Source organism: Carettochelys insculpta, chromosome 1 (genome assembly GCF_033958435.1).
Source record: "Carettochelys insculpta isolate YL-2023 chromosome 1, ASM3395843v1, whole genome shotgun sequence".
NCBI classification, from domain to species: domain Eukaryota; kingdom Metazoa; phylum Chordata; order Testudines; family Carettochelyidae; genus Carettochelys; species Carettochelys insculpta.
Window position 1 is genome coordinate 173,464,762 of NC_134137.1, and position 20,364 is coordinate 173,485,125.

The 20,364-nt window shown below is 45.4% G+C and overlaps 1 protein-coding gene across 7 annotated transcripts in view; it reads left to right on the top strand.

Moving 5' to 3' along the window:
* Positions 1–731: 731 nt before the first annotated feature.
* Positions 732–20,364, top strand: part of C2CD2 (C2 calcium dependent domain containing 2) — a 60,590-nt gene continuing 40,957 nt past the window's right edge. For all 7 annotated transcript variants that reach the window (XR_012645805.1, XR_012645804.1, XR_012645800.1 and 4 more), the window contains exons 1-6: positions 732–1,466; positions 7,045–7,143; positions 9,668–9,787; positions 10,347–10,451; positions 19,505–19,630; positions 19,999–20,119. Coding sequence is in view for 3 of the 7 variants with exons in the window: in XM_074995732.1 (XP_074851833.1) it covers positions 1,209–1,466; positions 7,045–7,143; positions 9,668–9,787; positions 10,347–10,451; positions 19,505–19,630; positions 19,999–20,119 (829 nt within the window). In the remaining 4 variants the exon portion in view is untranslated. The remainder of the gene's footprint in view (positions 1,467–7,044; positions 7,144–9,667; positions 9,788–10,346; positions 10,452–19,504; positions 19,631–19,998; positions 20,120–20,364) is intronic.

A 20,364-nucleotide genomic window follows, 5' to 3' on the forward strand; every position in this document is an offset into this window, starting at 1 on the left:
AGGTGCCACAGGACTTCCCATTGTTTGCAAAGATACAGACTAATTCGGCTACCCCTGATACTTGTCCCAACCGTGATTCCACTGATTCTGACCTCTGCCCACCCTTGGGTTGCATCAGGAACTCCCCTGTGCCCCTGCAGAACTGGTTCTATGGCTTCCACCAGAGTGAGTGGCCACCTGCGTGGTCCTGCCATGGTGGTGCTCCATTCTGACCACGGCTGATCAACATTTCAATTTTTTTTACATCGTTTTTGCTGAGGGTGGGGAGGTTAAAACCAGTTGATATGGAGCTGGTTGAAATGTTTCCAGTGTTTTAACACAGTTTTTGTGTAAATATGACAAACCAGCCGCCCTATAAAGATTACCCCAATAATGTGTTAAGGGATGAGCTTTCCTGGGGCAGACCCACTTCAGATCTGGTTTGGTGGGTGATTGTTCTTCCCGTGACACACTGCTACAAGGCCAAGCGAGCGGGTGTGTATAAGTGGTTTCACTCCGACGGAAGCGGGACCTGGCCCAGCCTAGCGCTGAAGAGCTGCAGGGAGGCCGTGGCGGGCGCTGCCCGAGGGGCGGGGGCCGCAGGAGGACAGCCATGGGGCTCGAGCGGGCACCTCCCTGAGGGTCCATGTCTGACGGCAGGAGGCGGGACACCGCAGTTCTCTCTCTCTCTCTCTCTCTCTCTCTCTCACATACACACACACACACACACCCACACCGCACCGCAGCGCAGCCCACTTCTGGGCCCCTTCCACGCCCTGACGGGGATTGGCCGGGGCCGGCCAGCCGCCGCCGCTGCGCTCCTGGGGAGCCCGGGCGGTAGCAGGCAGTGCCGGGCCGCGGAAGCCGCGGCGGGCGCCGCTCCCGGGTTGGAGCCAGGGGGCGGAGCGGAGCCGGGTTAGGCGCGGGCGGGCGGGCGATGGTCCGACCCGGCCCCGGCTGGGCAGCGAGCAGAGGACGCCGCAGTGGCGGTGCAGGCTGCGGCCGGCCGGGCGGCTTGTCCCACCAGCGCCTCTGAGCGGCCGCGGGCGGGGACTGGCCGCCGGCATTTCCTCCTCCGCCGGCCGGCCCCGGGGCGGGGCTGCTACCGCTGCTGCCGCCGCCGGACTTTGCTCGGCTGCACCGCGGGCCCGGCCGCTGCTGGGGCGTGCGGGAGAAGCCGATGCCTTGAACGTCCCCCACCCCCGCGGCGGCGCCGGTGCTGCGCGGCCATGGCTTGGGCGGGGGAGCTGCAGTGGCTGAGCCTGGTCGCGCTCTTCGTGGCCGCCCTGGCCACGCTGGCCGTCTACCTGGTGCAGTACGCCCGGCTGGCGCGGCCACGCCGCCGGGGGGCGCCGCCGCTGCCGCGGTCGGATGAACTCCAGGGAAGTGCCCCCCTGCTAGCCTGGGTGCTGTCTCTGAGCAGCTGGAGGAGCCAGTGGCAGCGAGCTTGGGTAACAGCGCTGAACGCAGAGGCCAGAACCAGAGGGGTAAGTGGGGGGAGCCCCAAAACAGTCTCAGGGCGGAGCTTCATAACAGCCAAGCAGTCCTGGGGCACCTTAAAGCCTCGCCGTTTTATTTGCTAGGTCCTGAGCTGTGGTGGGTAAGGCCCACTTCTTCGCCTCCGGAGCAGTCTCACCCACCACAGCTCAGGACCTAGCAAATAAAATGGTGAGGCTTTAAGGTGCCCCGGGACTGCTTGTTTTTCTTCAAAGCAGTGAAATTCTTGCACTAAAGCCCACGTTGCAGTAGCGTGTGGTTGTCTCAATACAGGCAGCTGCACTTAACTGCACCTATGTTTCCTGTGACTGCAGGGTTTTGGTTAGGTGTGTTTCTCCCCTCCTCTTTCTTGGGGGTGTAGCCCTGCTAACTCTCCTGGAATTTCAAATCAGAGAGAGAGGCTGGAATAAAGGGAGGAGAAAAAATGACTTTGTCTCTTATTCCAGGGCAGATCAAATGGTGCTGTGGCTTTTATTTGTTAGCTTTTTGAGTTGGTTAAAGTCCTAAAGAGTCGTTTGAAAATTGAACCTCAGATTGTTTAAGACTACAGTGTAAGGACACTATCAAGTGTTTTCCTCCTTCGAAATGTTGATGTTTTAGTCACCGTTCATCATTGTTGCTTTCTGGAAGCTTTAAACTAAAAGTATCAGAGAGGTAGCTGAGTTAGTCTGTATCTTCAAAAACAACAAGAAGTCCTGTGGCACCTTATAGACTAACAGACATTTTGGAGCATGAGCTTTTGTGGGCAAAGACCCTTTTCATCAGATGCAACAACACTGGCAACATCTCACGGAGCAGGTCTTTGCCCACAAAAGCTCATGCTCCAAAATATCTGTTAGTCTATAAGGTGCCACAGGAGTTCTTGTTGTGATTGTGTAGTGGCTGCCACCAGAGCTAAATAAAAGCATTGGCTACCCCAATAATATGGTACAGCGTCACTAGACTCTGGTTCAATTCTTTGGTTTGCTAACAGTAAATCAAGTCTGTTGAGGACTGAAAAATGCTAATACAATTATTAATAATTTGTCTGATTTTTATTATGTTAAAGTGAATGGTACGATTTGACTTCTGCTTTGCTTTGCCCACTCTACCATGTTTGCCAGCATAAAAAGTAGATGTGTGTGGTTACAGCCATCCAGACTATTTTTGCCAATGAAAGCTGTTAATTTTCCTGTTCTATCCACTATTTCCTTTTTAAAAAAAATAATCTATAGATGGGAGATGGCTAGAAGTGCAGGAGAAAAGGTGTTCATGACCTCTCACCCAGTCAAGATGAACTCTGTATGTGAATGCAATTGATAATATTGTTCTGTACCTCCGAAGAGGTGAACAATAGAAACTTCCTGACTTGTCACATGACTCGTCAGTCATGAGCCAGATTCTTTCCCCTCTGCAGAGCTCTCAATTCTAGCCCCTCTCGTGTATATTTTTGCACGTTTCAGATTTTTGATGTTTACTTCATTTAAGTTATTTTTGTTTGAGAGGAACAGAATAAAGTAAATGTTTACATCTGTTTAACTTATGTTAGTCTTGATGAGAGGAACAGAATAGATTAAAATAAAGTTGTGGTCAACCTCGTGTCTGTCATACAATCCGTGTTTGAATTTTATGTAAAACTTAAAAAAACAAACCCAACTGGACTGGCATGCACAACATTTGACTCATCTTTCTCCGTTTCTCACTATCTATTTGTGAAGAATGTAGAACTCTATATTGTAGTTAAGAAAACAAAATTCTGGATCTGAAGAGAATGCAGGGGTAGGAGAGGTCAGATCACAACAGTGTAATTTCTTGGACTGAGACTTGAACCTTTTCTGCGTTGATGAAAATACCTAGTTCTAGCTATCTGGGAAATATGTTTCTGGGTGTAGATTTTTGGTGTGTTCTTCAGTACCATCACTCCCCGACAGGGTTATTTGGTTAGTAATTTATTATTTCTAAGCAACCCTACAATGTCTTTTATTTAGTTACATGCGCTAGAAGGGATAGAGGATTGATAGATGATATAATTGATAGTATGTGCTTGAACTGAAAATTCAATTTTCTCTAGGCATCAGTGATGTTAAATGTGGAAGGATGGTAGAAAATATCTTGATTGTCTCCTTATAATACAGGTTCAAACTTCCTTGTCTGGCAACATCCCTTGTCTGGCAGGACCATGCATGTTGCTGGATCAGGGTGCTCCAGCTGTGTAGGGCGAGAGCGGAGCCCTGTGGGTGGCAGGGAGCCCTACTGGCACCCTGCTCTGGGGAGCCCCAGGAGCAGCCCCAGGCAGGGATCTAGGTTGGAGAGCACCACTACAGGGAGCCAAGGTTGTGTTAGGGCGCCTCATGGTGCGAAGCCCAGCCCCAGTTGAAAGCCCTGCCAGGAGCCCCGCAGCCATGGAGACCCTGCTGGGGCCAGAGGACCCCCGCAGCCCTGAGGCAGGAAGCCGGCTGGGGTATGGAGCCCCAGCAGCCCCACAGCAGGGGGAACCTGGCCAGGGTGGGGATGCACTTCAGGAGTGCCCCTCCCTACCCTTCAGGCAGCCTGGGGGTCTTACCTCCTCTCCTCAGGCAAATCCCCTCATCTGGGACCACTCGGGTCATGACGGTGCCAGACAAGGAACGTATAAACTGTACCAGCTCTGTGCAAAACAACTCTGGGTGTTATAATATAGGATGAATGACTTGAGTTCTGCAAAAATAAGTGCTTTAAGAATTGTTATGAGTTGGGGACAGTTTTCAGTAGATGGAAATTAACAACATACAGTATGCAGATACAGAAAGTAGCATTATATCTTTTGCACACATGCCCCTACCCAAGAGAGCCTTGGTAGCCTTTGCTTTCTGATGAATTTGCTGCTTGATACTGCTGGTATGTTGTTACTCCCTGAGCTAGACTCCCAAGTGTTCAGAACAATATCAGCATCACAATGCTACCATAATTCCTCCATGCATACGCTTATATACCAAAGCAAAACTTAACCTAGGAAGTGTGTAAATGCAGCGGCAGCCAGTAAGCATGTGCAGCAGGGGTAAAATTTAAATACTGTTTCTGCAAACATGACTTCACAAGAGTCGATTTTAGTGCTTTCTCCTCCCCCATCCATTGTGTGTGTTTACATTTGCATCATACTCTTCTCCCAAGGTTCTGCTCAATGTTGTAGGCATGTGGTGGTTTGCTTTGTTTTTCATACTTGTCGGCACTATAGTACTGTTAAAAACAACAAGCAGTCCTGTGGCATCTTAGAGATTAATAAATTGAGTCCTGAGTCTTCCTGGGTAAAACCCACTTCATCAGATGAGTTGGAGTGGAAATTACAGAATCCAGGGTATATATAACAGCAGAATACAAAAGAAGAGACTTGTTATTGGTAGGCCAGTTGTTACTGAAGCAAATTAAGTCAGGCTGGATGTGTCTCCTTCATAGCATGTGATGTAGAAATGCAAATATCAAAGGTAGGAAAATTGCCTCAGTAATGCATTAACCCGTTAAGATCTTTATTCAAGTTTGCTTTGGTGTTCAGTTGTAAATGAATTCCAGTTCAGATGTCTCCCTTTGTAATTGGTTGATAAAATTCTTTTTTAGAAGAATGGCTACTTTTAAATCCATTATAGAATATCCAGGGACATTAAAATGTTCCCCTACAGGTTTGTGTGTTCACATTACAGCAAACCTTTGAGTTATGCAGTAACTCAAATTTTCGCAAGTTGGGGAAGAGATGGGTGGTTCCCAGCTCCCCTGAGCTTGCAGGAGCTGGGAAACTGACCAGCCCACTAGGACAGGTCAGTTTCGTGGCTTCCAGAGTGGCCAAGAGCTGAAAACCAGGGAGCAGGCTGGTTCTGGTCTCCCTGCCGCTTGCGGGACCCAGGAAACTGACTGGCCATGAACTGACAGTCAGTTTCCCAGGTCTCCCCCCTGCCCCCCAAAGGATGGGGAGCTGGGAACCAGGAAGTAGCCTGGCTTGCCTCCCCTTGTAGACCTGGGAAATGACCAAGGTAGCTGCCCTGGTCAATTTCCTGGCTCCAGCCACTGGAGGGGAGCTAGGAACTAGGGGCAGCCCAGGCTCCCTCCCCTCCACTCCTGGGAGCCAGAAAACTGAACAGCCCACCAGGGCAAGTCAGTTTCCAGGGGCTGCTTCTCCCTGCCTTCCCCCAGCCTGGTGGCTAACAGCAGCTGTTAGCCACATGGCTGGGGTAAGGCAGGGAGAAGGGGCTTTTAGTTTGCCCAGCTGCCCGCAGCTGCAGGCAGTTAGGCAGGTTGACAGCTGCAGAGCAGCTTCTCAAGTTGTGCTTAACTCACGTTAAAGCGAGTTACACGCAACCTGAAGCTGCGTATTTCAAGGGTTTACTGTACTGATGTATGATTTGTGTCCATTTATGCTTTGGCACTGAGACTGTCTGGTCTGGCCAATATACATGGAAGAGGAACCTGTCCCTGTAACAACTCCATTGCCAACTCTGTCCACATGTCTATAAAAGCGACATCATCACAGTATTTAATGACATCATCACCTTCTACACCTGCACATCCATTAATGTGATATATGCCGTCATGTACCAGCAGTGTACTTCTGCCACGTATGCTCACCAAACTGAACTGTCTGTGTGCCGAAGGATAAATGGACACAAATTAGACATCAGTTAAAGGGAATGCATGCAACTCATGACCTAAAAAAATTGCTATTCTCTAAGATGTCACAGGACTGCTTTTTCATTTTCAAAGTTGCAGACTATCACAGCCACACCTCTGAGACTTTTTACCTCTAGTAATGTTATATGTTTAAAGTTCTTTCAGATATTTTCGGGTTTTTTTCAGATATCTAACAGGGTGTCATAAGGAGGAGGGAGAAAACTTGTTCTTTTTGGCCTCTGAGGGTAGAACAAGAGGCAATGGACTTAAACTGCAGCAAGGGAGGTTTAGGTTGGACATTAGGAAGAAGTTCCTAACTGTCAGGGTGGTCAAACAGTGGAATAAATTGCCAAGGGAGGTTGTGGAATCTCCATCGCTGGAGATATTTAAGAACAGGTTAGATACATGTCTATCAGGGATGGTTTAGACAGTACTTGGTCCTGTCATTGGGGCAGGGGGCTGGTCTCAATGACTCTTGAGGTCCCTTCCAGTCCTAGTATTTTATGATTCTGTGATTCTTTCTTTCAAACAATTGTTTGGTATCTCTTCTTCCTGGAATAAATCATGCGGCTGTATAACTTGTCTACTGTATGTTATTAGTCCATATCCTGTAACCAGTTATTACTATTATTTTAAAATATTTATATTATGATAGCTATGAGAAAATCTTACTCCTGGGAGGAGCTCTGTTGAATTCAGTTGAACTACCCATGAAATGCCGAGTACCCTCACCTCCCACTTCTGCCAAGATGAATCTGGATCATGGCTTGTTAGAATCAAGTTAAACATAATTCCTTGCATCAGGTAGCAAATCATAGTGGCTAAAACCTGCAATTTTACATATGAAAACTCACACTCTTCTATTATCTAGTGGGCTCAAAAACTGTGAGGATGACGTGTCTTATTTTTAATGAAAATAATTTATTTAATTAAAATCTGTGACTTGTTTCTCAGGATTCATTGTTGCTCACATTTGAAGAAGACACAACTCCTCAGCCACTGGAGCTAGCAGTGAGACAAGTTGTAAGTGTTGTGAAATCAGCCCAAGAGAAGGTACGTTTTCTTTTTATACATTACAATCATTACTCCTTTTTAAAATACTAAGCTCTTGTTAATAATGTTGCTTATGGACTGTTGTAAACCCAGTGCATGCTTATTTGAGCTGATTGTGCTTCCAGCCTACTAGCAGCTGATCACAAAATAAAGTTTATTCTAAGTTTGATGTGTTTATTTGTCAAGGTCACATGGTCAAATGTTGCTTTCCCATTATTTCCCTCTCCCATGACTGTTAAAGTCTGCTTAGGATGGGAAAGGAAAGGAACATTTATGGAGAATAAAGTATTTCTAACTGTCTCTTATTTCTGTTTTGTTGACTTTACTTAACTGCAACCAGAAAAGAATAGGAATCAGCTGATTTGCAGCATTCAAGCTCTGGGAGGGAGGGGGAAGAGTGGTGTCAGACTGAACTTGGGGGTGAAGGCATGGAAGAAGCTGGTTGGGAGGTTGATGGGGGGGGCGGGGTGGAGCTTACAGCAAAAGCAAGGGTTGAGCAGCCCCTGGCAAAATGAGAAGTGACACACCTTTTAAAGTAAGGGCAAGTGTGAGGTGCATGCTGATGCAGGCAAAATTGTGAAAGCTGTCTGCTCCTTCTTGTGCTTTGTTACTTTGCCAGCAATTTAATTTGCCCCAGTAATAAATCCCTATGTGTTGAACAGGCATCATAAAGGAGGAGACCCAGTACAATGTATTTTATCTTATTCTTGGAGTCATGGTTAGTGCATGTGCCCAGTTTCGATCTTGCAGCCTACTAAGTTTAAGGAGGGCCATTCATGTGGCCTGATCACTAGCCTTCATTACCCGTGGGTTGGATAGGATCTAAATGTACAGAATGAATTGATTTGTTTTTAGAAGTGTTTGCAGTGACTTGGTCAGCATTTGCATTACCATCACCTATTTCCAGAAGGCTTATTACTTGGCAGCCAAGGTTTTGTGCTGTGGTAGTTTTTTCCTCCCACGCACCATTGTCCGGAACTTGGCATGTAAGTATTTGGTTTAGGCAAGGTTTGTTTTTAAGCTACTGTCAAATGCCTCCCTCCTCTTCCTTGAAAAGTCCATTCCTGAATCAAATTGGTTTTTGGGGCAAAGGGGTGAATGAGATTCTGTGTTTGTAGATATACATTGAGGATATAAATAAATAAAATACTGTTATAAAAGCAAATGTACTGGCTACCTTGGGTTAAGCAAAATGTATCGGAGGCAGGCATTGTACAAGCATTGTTTTTTTGAATATTCAGCTGAAACTCTACCACTGCACTTCAGTACTTAATTTTAACACCTTTCTGGCTCAGTCAAAGAGCTGTTTTGTAAAGGAAGCTAAGTATGTTAATTAAGTTAATTATGCCAAATCATATGATGCCTTTTTGTTATGTTCACAAGTGGGGAAACTAGGATGATGCAACAAAAATCATCTTTCTCATAGCAATAGGCCAAAACGGCATTTCTTGTTTTTGTGGAATTTTTAACAAGATGACTCCTTTACATCAAATTACAAAAAAAGTTGGCGTTTCATCATGTTTTGATTATTAAAAAAAAAAAGCTTGATCTTTGACTAAAAGTTTACATTTTTTGAAAGTGTTTGTCCATGGGAGGCGGAAATATTTGTAATCAAGGAACTAATTTGGGGCATTTTAATGAATGTGACAAAACCTCCGTATTTTTGGAAAGGTGGTGGTCAGGACTGTCTCTACCAATACACAAAGTGTGCTTTCATGTAGGGCACCACACACTTTGGGTCAGCAAATTGCCCCAAATTCTGTGGTGCCTTTCACAGCTGCACGCTGTGTGTGGGGCATTGCTAACTCCAATGGGCAGCTCCATTTCCCAGCTGGCCCCCTTGCAGGCTGCACCTAGCAGAGCCTTCTCTGGTGGGCTTCAGGACCTGGAACATAACCTTTTTCTGCCCCCACCCTCCCCACACTCCAGCCCTTGCCCCAAACCTCCTCCCTGATCACATTTCAGCCCTTCTCACAAGCAGTGCGACCCACGGGATTAGCTAGGGGGCTGGCATTGGCAACAGGGATTGGGCCTGTCCCGTAATACACTCATGACAGTGGGAAGTGGAGAGACCTGGCCTCAGCCCACTCGGCTCCCCCAGCCATGTCCCTCCACTTCTCATTGCCGGAGAGTGGGGGGATCATCCCACCCCTTCCCCCAAGCCTGCTCTCCTGAGCAATGGAGTTGAGCTGATGGAGCCAAGTGGGCTGAGGCCACGTTGCTTTGCTTCCTGCTACTGCTGGTGCCTGCAGAGGCAGACGTGACCCCAGCTGCCTCCCTGTCTTGCGTCTGCCCCCGTAGCCCAAAGCACAGCCCCACTCCCCCCCACCCCCCATGGAGCGGCTGTGGAGGGCACCAACGCTCCTAGGGATGACTCTGGTGCTGATAGTACTACTGTCGCAGTTTAAGCTTTGTGTTCCAGAAGTGAGTGGCTCTGCATTTCTGAACTTGATAATTTTTCTAACTGGGCAAAGTAACAAATTAATGGAATGAAAATCTTATTTATTTATTTATATCCCACCAGGTGGTTTCTTGTAACGTAGTGGGAGACTCCATTCAGTTTATTGTTCATGTATCACACACTTCACCTACTACCACAGGCTATCAGTCGTACACTGTGAAACTATCTCCACTTCACTTGCAGGTAAATTGTTTTTGTTGGTTTTATTTTTGTTTTTGTTTTTTAAAGAATTCCCTTGCTAAGTATTACTTTCAGGTCCAGAAAGACTAATTGGACACATTTTTTAGGTATGCTGTGATCAAGCTGAAATACTCTTAACTTTTGAACTACATAGTTTCAAAATGCTTGAATATACTAGTGTGGAGTTGGCAAAGATTTTTGTATAAAACTAGGATACATTTGTTCTAATTCTTATAGAATTAAAACTAAACACTTAGATGAGAAGAATGTGTAGATAAATAATGCTACATTTATAATTAGGGACCTTGAAAATATGTTTTGGGTTTTTTTTGAGTATAGATGTAGGCACAGATTTATAAAAAGAGTACACTCTAGAAGCTAAAATAGATTCTCATATGTTCTTCTTAGGCTGCTATCTTTTGAGATTTATTAATTACTTTGTCACTCTGACTTCAGTGAAACTTTGCTTTTTTATAGCAGTGAAAAGCTTGGCCTGGTGCTTCTCTTATAAGATATTTATAAGTCTGTAGATGACAAAATCTATTTTCTGTTATTTTAACAGCTGGAACTCTATATGAAAGAGAGAGGAGAAAACATTGAAGTTGTGTGGTCCTTTCTAAATGTTCCTGAAACTAACATTAAAATTCAGCCAACAGCACTGCAGGAGGTCAGTCAGTAAGGTTTTTTTTTTTTGGGAGGGGCGGGTGGGAAAGGGGGAGATGTTTTGTTTTTTTTTTAAATTCCATTTCTTTGTCATTGCCAATCTTCAAAACAAAACTAACGGGCAAATGTTTTGTCCCCTGTTACGTACAGTAGTATCCCACATGGTACTAAAATTTTAAACCTGGCTTGATATAGAGCTGACCAGTTTTGACAGAGAAATTTTTGATGGATCATTGTTTCATCCAAATCGAAATATTGATTCTTAAATAAAATTTCTCAAAGCAATTCTGGAAATCTGTAGTAGCAGTGTTCCAATCAAAACAATTACAAGTCACTGTTTGGCTCAGTTGCAGTAGTATGAGAACACTGGACAGGACCCGAGAGGTCACTGAGTCCAGTCCCCTGCATTCACAGCAGGACCTATCACCATCCCTGACAGGTTTTTTTTTTTTTTTTTTTTTTTAAAACCTGCCCCAGACTCTTGAAAGGCCCCCTCAAGGACTGAGCTCACAACCCTGGGTTTACAAGGCCAAGGCTCTAACCAGTGAACTATCCTGCTCTCCTACACACAACACAACAATCCTGTTTCAGAATCAGCTTGATGGATGCCTCGATTTGGTGGAGAACAAAGGTGGCATACGTAGGTGAAGGCTTTCCATCATGCTAGTAGTAGGCATCCTTCGATCCCGAGGGATCATGGGTTTGCGCCCCAGTTGGACTGATTCGAGCAGCATCTTCTGTGGCTGTACAATCCAATGCGGGAGTGGCAGTCCTTTCCTCACTGTGAGCAGCAGTAGGCAGATGTCGCTCTGGTATCACGGGCACGGATCTTCCTGAGGGCTCTCCTGTCTTCCGCTTCCTTCACCAAGGTAGTTTCATACATAGCAAGAGCTTCCTTCACTCCCTGTTTCCAGGCATGCCTGTCTGAGGCGAGCGAATGCCAGGTGTTCACAGTGATAGAGAGAGTGCCGAGGTCACGCTTGCACGTGTCCTTGTAGCACAATTTAGGTCGCCCTTTCGGTCTCTTTCCAGACGCCAGTTCGCCGAAGAGGAGGTCCTTCGGTATTCGGCCCTTTGTCATGCGTGAGACATGGCCCAGCCAGCACATATGCCTCTGTTTGAGAAGGGTGAACATGGAGGCGGTGCCTGCCCTCTCAAGCACTGCGCTATTGGGGACCTTGTCCTGCCATGAGATATGGAATATGCGCCTAAGGCAGCGCATGTGGAATGTGTTGAGCCGCTGCTCTTGTTTTGAGCGCAAAGTCCATGTTTCACTGGCGTACAGCAGTGTGCTCAAAACACAGGCTGTGTAGACCTGCACCTTGGTGTGTACAGTGAGCTTATTGTTAGCCCATACTCTCTTTGTCATCCTGGAGAACGTTGTGGCGGCTTTTCCAATGCGCTTGTTGATCTCTCTATCAAGTGACAAGTTGTCCAGGCTCATCAAGCCTAGGTACACAAACTCATGGACGACTTCCAGTTCGTAGTCTAGCATGCTGATAGATGGCTCGTTACCCATGTTTTGGCCCATCACCTGGGTTGTCTTTAAATTGATTGTGAGGCCAAATTCCATGCATGCATCCGCAAAGCGAGTTATGAGTGACATCATGCTGATCACTTGATATTTTTGATTTGCCTGTTATCTTGAAAGTTACAAATTAATTTTCTCTTTATTTGGGACCTTGCTCTCCTCATTGTACTTTGCACTTATCTGATTTGTGAAATTGTACCTTCACAGTGTGGGAAATGGCTGGTTGGTGTTACTGTTCACACGCTTTTTGGTGTCTTGCACAGTAAGGGATGTGGTGTTATTTTTAACTTCTTGAAAAGTTGGCTTTTGTGCATATCAACACTTCTTTTGAGAAGTTGTTTTATAGGCTGAATTATGACGTAGAGAGGAAAATATTTATAGTTTTATTATCATGGGTGAACAGCTATATTTATTAAACATTAAAAACTGATATATATAATAGAAGACTCTTCAGAAGACATCTTCTAAAAAAAGATTTATTGTGCATGCATGGCAGACTGAATCACCTTAATAACTTGAAATGGCATCTAAAAGCCATGTATTAAATAGTCAGTAAGTACTAAATGACAGGTCATAATGTCTCTGAAATAGTCAGGCTGCGGCTACGCTGCCTTCCAGAAGCAAGATTTGCATAGTCTCATGCAATGAGGTGTGAGATATGTAAATCCACGCCTCCTCTGCATGTCCGATCTCATTTACAGTCTGCTTCTGAAAGCAGAATGCAGTGTAGCTGCAGCATCAGTGCGGCCTGTTGGATTAAAAACTCTCATCATCATCATCATCATCAACAGTAGCAGCAGCCATGGGCTCAGCACCCATTGGTGTCTGATGCCTCCCTCACTATTTCGTTCCGTCTTTCTCTGTCCAGTGTGGAGTGGCTGAGTTTCTGTAGACTAGCTCTGCACCAATCTACTATATCATCTGTCCATTCACTGTGGGGTCTGCCTCTCCTATTAAACCATCCATTATGCCAAATACCGGGGTCAGGGTTTTTCATTTGTCATTCATTCTGCCAATATGCCCAAATAGCTGTAACTTACGTTATATAACCTTCTGCAGTAGGTTCTCTTTCAGCTGTATCTTCCTATATAATTCCGTATTGGTGACCCTCTGCATCCATCCAGTTGTCAGGATCTTTCCATAACAACTCCTCTCGAATGCGAATATTCTTCTCTTGGAATCTTTCGTTATCACCCATGTCTCACATCCATACAACATGCTGCTGAATATACATGTTTTCAAGACGTTCAGTTTCGTTCCTAACCTAATGACTTTGCTTTTCCGGATCTTACCCATTGCCTTCAAACTCGGTGTTACTAAAAACTCTTGTGTTTTGGAAAGTGATCAACTGTGAATTTACAAGTGTAATTATAATCCATTGAGTGTTACACATGCTCTTAAACTGAGCTGGTAAAATCTAAAAAAACTGAAGGCTTCATTCTCCCCTTAAGATGCGTATTCAGTTTCCATTAATATTGTAGTTCTAAAGTTGAAAATCCCCAAAGTATTGAAATTTGAAAATTGTTTTAGCTTTACTTAAATGATGTTTTTCCCCATTCCTTTTTATTAAATACAGTAGACCCCCAACTTACACATAGGTTGCATTCCTGGGTAACCATGCATAAGTCAAACGTTGTGCAAGTTTGGACTGGATGGGGGAGGGCCCCTGCCGCCTTCGGCCCCCCAGTCCTGGATGTACCTGGCTCCCCTACTCCTGTGAGTGGTGGGGAGCTGGGAACCAGGCAACAGCCTGGCTCCCAGCTCCACTACACTTGCGGGAGCCATGAAACTGACCTGCACTGCTGTGCAGGTCAGTTTTGAGTGGTGGGGAGCTGGGAAGCAGGCTACCACCTGGTTCCCAGCTCCCTGGCTCCTGCCAGCCAGGAAACTGACCAGCACTACTGCTGCGCTGGTCAGTTTCCTGGAGCCTGCAAAGGGAGGGGAGCTGGAAGCCAGGCTGCTGCCTGGTTTCCAGCTCTCCCATGCTCATGATTTCGACTCGCATTATTGCAAGAAACACGTAGGTCGAAATTGTATTAGTCAGGGGTCTAATGTATATGCTTCATATGCAAAATAATAATGATCACCATTTACGCAACTTATCTTCACAGTGCTTCACATACACCAGTTAAAGTGGATGAAATACATAAGCTGGGTGAATCTGAATCACACTTGACACCCTGTACTTGGTTGGTTCATAATATTGCAGATGATATGGCCTTGAATAGGAGCCCCACTGCTCAGTCACAAAAAAGGAGTATGATACAGTTAGGAACATCAATTCTAGCATATTTGGAAAAAAGAAAAAAAGATGTTAGACCCTTTCAAAGTAACTTATTCAGATGTGGTTTTAATGTTTCCTATGTTGGATTTTAGAAAGAGGGTTGAATATAAACTTTTGCGCTTGAAGATGGGGATCAGATAGTGATAATTTTTTTCAAACATTATATTCCATTTGAAGCCTATACTCTTTGAAAAAACTTTTATGTAAATCTAATTTCGCTACCAGTCCAAATGACTTAAACATTAGTTATCTGTCTTTCCAAGACTTTATGTCTGAAACTAAATATGGGTGGGTGGAGGTTTTGTATTTTAAATGAACTGCTTCACACATAAGCATGAAAGCATCAGAAATGTCAGTGAGTACCAGGTGAATTATAACAACTGACCTAACTTAGTTCATGCCAAAATTAGTGCTGGTTGGGACTTTTTCAAATTTTCAACACTTTTCATGAAACTGAATTTTCATTGAATGTAGGTTATGAGTGGGAGAAAGACACCCCAAAAAAGGGGGTTGGTTGTTTGTTTGTTTGTTAAACTGTGTGTGTGTGTGTGTGTGTGTGTGTGTGTGTGTGTGTGTGTTGCCAAAGTGGACACTGGAGGTGTAGTTGACAGTAGCAGCAGCATCACATGATCGAAATATGTGTGAAGGGTGAGCAGTGCTTTATGTGAACGGTATCCATATGTTTTAATTGCAGAAAATGAAAGGGATCTTCAAGAATTCGTCAACATAGTTAATAGGGAAAGTGAGCTGAGAGGACTTAAGTTAAACCTTGCAAAAACGGAATCAGTGGTAATAACTATAACCAAAGTTATGCCAAGGTGCGACATAAGTGTGAATGGGATAGTTATATATCAGGTGACTAAATTTAAATAGTTGGGGTGTTATATCGCATCAGATGGTAGGTGTACAACGGAAGTTAAATGCAGAATTGCACAAGCAAAGTCTGCATTTCAGAGAATGAGGAATATCCTCACTAACAAGTTATCATTAGAAGTTAGGCAAAGAGTTTTGCGATGTTATATTGAGCCAATATTATTATATGGGTCTGAAGCGTGGACAATCAGCAAGCAAGCTGAGAAGTCCATTGAAGCCACAGAAGTGTGGTTTTTGGGGAGGATGTTGCGTATTCCATGGACAGCTAAGAGGACAAATGAGTCCGTTTTGATTGAAGCACAGTGTAGGAGATCGTTGTTAGTGAGAACAAGGGCAAGACAAGCAAAATTTATAGGCCATGTAATGAAGAAATTCGGGCTTGAACACCTAGTAACGACAGGGAAATTAGATGGTAAATGGGGTAGGGGTAGGCAATGAGAGAAATTATGGGATAGTATTACTTCCTGGTTATGGTGCGGAAGCACTGTAAAAATGCTAGAAAGCACTCAGAATAGACAGAGGTGGAGGGCCAGGATTGGCTACGCCAGTTGGCATGGCACTTAAGGAAGGAATCTGGACACATCTTGAGAGTGTGGCAAGATGCAGGGGAGGTTGTGAAACAAGATTTGTGTACATTGCATATGGGATTGTTCAAGCGCACCTAATGCTGCTTCTCACCATCTTAGTGGTCAGGAAGAGAATCTGAGTTTAAATGTTGTTAGGCCTGTGGTGAAGGTTTGGCTGGGGAAGGTGGTTGGGGTTCTAGAGCTCTTGGCACTAGGGGTTTGGCGTGCAGGAGGGGGCTGCAGGCTGAGGGACGGGGCTAGGGTTTTGGAATACAGGAGGGGGCTGCAGGACGAGGCAGGGTGCTGGGGTGCAAGAGGGGTGAGGGCTCTGGGTGGGCCTGGGGATGAGAGGTTTGGGATGTAAGAGGGGGCTCCAGATTTGGGGAGAGGTTCAGGGCTGGGGGTTGGAGCGCAGGAGGGGTCTGGGCTTGGCGTGTGAGCAATAGGAGAGGGCCAGGGGTTTGGTGTACAGGAGGTGGTTTCAGTTGGGGTAGGGGGATGGGGCTCAGACATACCCAGGTGACTCTTGGGCAGCAGCATTAACGGTCGCTGCCTCGTGCCTGCCTGTCCTGTGGCACTGTGCAGCACCTTGGAAGCAGCCAGCGGTAGGAGGTCCAGCTCCTGGGTCAGTGGGATGGGCCATGAAATTCTCTGGAGCCCTGGGTCACCCCAGCTAGGAGCTCAACATGCTGCACCGGCCCCTTCCCTGGTGGCTATCACTGAGGTTCCCCAGACAGTGGGGACCTGTCAGGAGGCATCTCTTCCTGCCAGCCAGAGCACAGAGCTCCCCTGACTGTAACTGCTTCCTGCCTGGGCTGTCAGGGAGAGGTGCCCTCTCCTCTTCTCCTCCTGCCCCCCCGCTGGCCTCAGGGCTTGCGGAGAGTTATCTCCTCCTGCTGCAGTCCTGAGCCCCTGCCTGGGGCTTAATGGGAACATGCACAGCTTTGTGGGAACTTAGTTTTTTTTCTGGTGGAATGCACCAGAACGTTGTTCTGCCACCTTTTTTCCAGTTCTTTTAGCACCATGGGATGCGTCCAGCTGTGGCTCACATGCTACAGGGCGCTCCAGCCACGGTGTACCTCCAGCAGCTGCTCAGGTGCCACCTCCAGCCGTGGCTCTCACGCCACAGACTGCCTCCAACTGCAGGGTGCTTTCAGCCACAGCTCGCACACCGCAGGGTGTCTCCAGCCATGGCTCGTGCATTGCGGGGCACCTCCAGCATCTCACTCAGTCTGCTGGGGGTGGCATCACCCACATTCTGAGGCCCTGGGGGCCACCTCACCATGCTTCAGGGAAGGCTCTGCCACATGCCCCTGTCTCCTGTGCTCCTCCACTGAGAGTGGGGAAAGGCTGGGGTTATACCCTGCTCGCTGGGGGAGGGGTGGCCTACACTTGCAGTTGAGGGGGAAAGGGGCGCTTGGCTCCCTTGGAGCCCTGTGTGGAAGGAGCAAGGTGCCTCTCAGCATGGAACTATCCTTTATGTGCTTCTGGTGGGCCAAACTCAGAGGTGTTGGATAAGGGCACACAAGCTGCTGCACAGGTTGGGGGTGTGGGGATAAGAAGATCTAGCTAGGGATCTAGGAGGTGGTGTAACTGACAAAAGGTTTGATTCCCTTAGGCCTATCTTTGAAGTTACCTCAACGTCTTCATTAGCATCCCTAGCCAATGCACAGGCCCACACCCTGAAAGGGGAAGGCAATGGACCAAGCCTGGGAATCCTCCTAGGGTGAATCTACACGAGGGAAGAAAGCTGATTTCAGATGCACAAGTCTACCTATGCCATTAGCGTAGCTAGGATCGACAGATTAGAATCGACTTTCTTCCCTGCTGTAGTCCGGGGCTCGGAAGTCTCACGTGGACATCCCTTACCCCATGCGATAGCGTGTACAGGAGTTGACAGCTGAGCCCTGAGAGGTTGAAAATTGAATTCTGCAAAATCGTTCTTTCTGCATCAATATTCAGGTAAGTATAGATTAGCCCCAGTCGCATTCATTAGTGAAGGTTTGCATAGACCCCCTGAAGGGCTGTGATATTCAATGTGCTAGGGCAGTGATAAAATATTAGCAGAAGGAGCAGCCCACTCTAAGTGGGTTTTGGTAGGGAGTTCTTGTTTCCTGGCTGTCTCTAATCAAACTCTTAGCAATGAATAGCCCTGGATAGATCACCCTAACCCCTATCGGGAATCATCAGACTTGAGTTCCAGCACCCTTTTTTCCAGGAAAAAACACTGGATATTTCTGCCAGGAGTACAGCAAAATAACTTGTCTTGTGCAATAGGGCCTAGTTAATATCTGTTCTTTGGTCACTAACTTGTTGGCGTACTGAATCCTCCAATAGCCCACCGAATGGCAGTGCATTCCTACCTGAATACAGCACGCCTCAGGATGCTCTTCCATCTTATCGGAGAGGTAGCTGTGTTAGTCCATATCCTCAAAAATAATAGGAAGTCCTGTGGCACCTTATAGACTAACAGATTTTTTGGAGCATGAGCGTTTGTGGGCAAAGACCTGCTTCGTCAGATGCCTGAGTTGCAGGGTTCCAGAAGTCTTCCTCTTGATTGGTATTCCCTTCTTTCCATAAGCCTGTATGCTCAGAGCTATCTCTGGAATCTCCACTACAGCTGTTAGTCTATAAGATGCCACAGGATTTCTCGTTATTCTTCTTAGTCTATAAGATGCTGCAGGATTTCTCGTTGTTCTTCCATCTTACTGGAAGTATCAGGTGGTAGACTATTTCGTATCGGATGCTGTAAGTTGGCTCTGTTCCTTTAAAAGGTAAAAGCCTGTAACACTAATCTTTCTAAACGAGATGTCAGTTTTTGAGACAGAAGACTCATCTATATATTTTCAGGTATTCTCTGTCTGTAGGTGCATACAGTGTTCCCATGTATGTCCTGCTTTACAGCTCTGTACATTACAAACTGAGCCTGTTCTGAAGTCCCCTTGGACCATTTCCAATGCTCATTGATTTCCAAATTGCTGCCTCTGTTAATTTAAGCATCCCCACAATTACAAATAGTGGGGGGGGGGAAACGAAGCTTAGAATAGCATGCTGCCACTGATTGTAGCTAAAAGTAAACCTCCTCTATCAGCAAACAGTTACAGAATTGCTGCGCTTTAAAAGTAGCCTCAAAGCTACCATGTATAAGCAGAATTCTGCAATGCATTTTTGTGCCTGAAATATCAAGGTCAGAGGATAAATGAATGCTACAATGGGACGTTAGTATCTGGAAAGAATTTTTTTGATAAAGAGCAGTGATGGGAGTGAGGTTGTTTGCTGACTGAAGCTGCATGAAGAGCCGTACAGAACTATTGTAGGCAGTGTTGAGGTTTCGGGTTAAGTACCATGATGACCATTGTATTTTGAACGGGAATTGCCAGATTTCAGCTAGAGGAAGTTGTCATAGTTCCATAGAAGTCAGTGGTGCTATACTGATAATCTGGCTTGCTGTCTGTCTGTACTGCTTTGCTATACTGGTTTTACCCACGTGGTAAAAGAGTTAGAGGTTAGTAATGATTCTACCATTTCCATCTCTATTTCAGAACTGCATGTGATTGTAATGCATATATTTTGATCTCCTTCAAATGTGTTCTTTTAATTTTTAATAACTAAGAACAGTTGCCTTTTTATTATATCTTAATATGTCTGACTATTGGCATTAGTCTCTTTCTTACAACATTTGCCTTATGATGTAGGGATAGACTGCATAGTCAACTATCCAGTGAATTCCTGCATCAATGTTTATTGTTCTGATTAATTAGAAGTATGTTTTTTTTGTTTTTTTGTTTTTTCTCTCCTGTTAGGGCCAGATGGCTGAGACATGTGCAATTTCTGAGCCATTCAGAGAGGTTTTCCAGAATCTAATCAGTTTAGTTTCACCATCTGTAATCTTGAGTACAAAACCGACAGATATAAGTAAAGAGGTACAGGTAAGTCGTGTGTATTTATATATTTTTTTCAATCTGCTTTCTGTTTATGTTAATATGTCTCGTTGGAGGACACTCGTGATCCAGTGAATGATCTGCAAGTCTGACACTGTGGTATCTGATCAGAAACCATAGGAGAACCCTTTGAAATATATGGCCTCTGGCAAAGGAGAATTTAACCTTAAAATTTCTATGTGACTACACTGTTGCTAATTTTGCACTGTAATTTTTAATGTCAGATGACTTTTCCCATGCTAATCCTTGCTTAAGGCATTTCATGTTAAAATTACAAGGTAAAAATTGCAAGGTGTTCGCTATCTTATATAGATGATCCCTTATGTCTTGGGGTTTGTTTTGTTTTTTCCCCACAGAATGTACAAAACATAGGAACTCTTCCAGAGGGCACCAGTCCTCCGAAACCTCCAAGAGCTCATGAACTAAAACTTCTAGTGAAAAATATTGTAACCACATTGACTGATGACAGTGCTGCAGGTAAACCAAAAGCTAGATATTGCAGGTAGATATTCTGCTTCAAAACTACTGTCCATAATAGGATTTTGCCACATTAATATGACCGTATGTGTTTGTTCTAATTGGTAAATAACTACTGTTTTGAAGTTATTTTGTTAGTAGACTTTAAATGTGTTTTGTATAGGTCTTTTAATGTGTAAAGGGTTCAGTTAACACGTTTTAGATTGATCTGACATTGCAAAGTACAGCTGTATAAAGTAGATTCA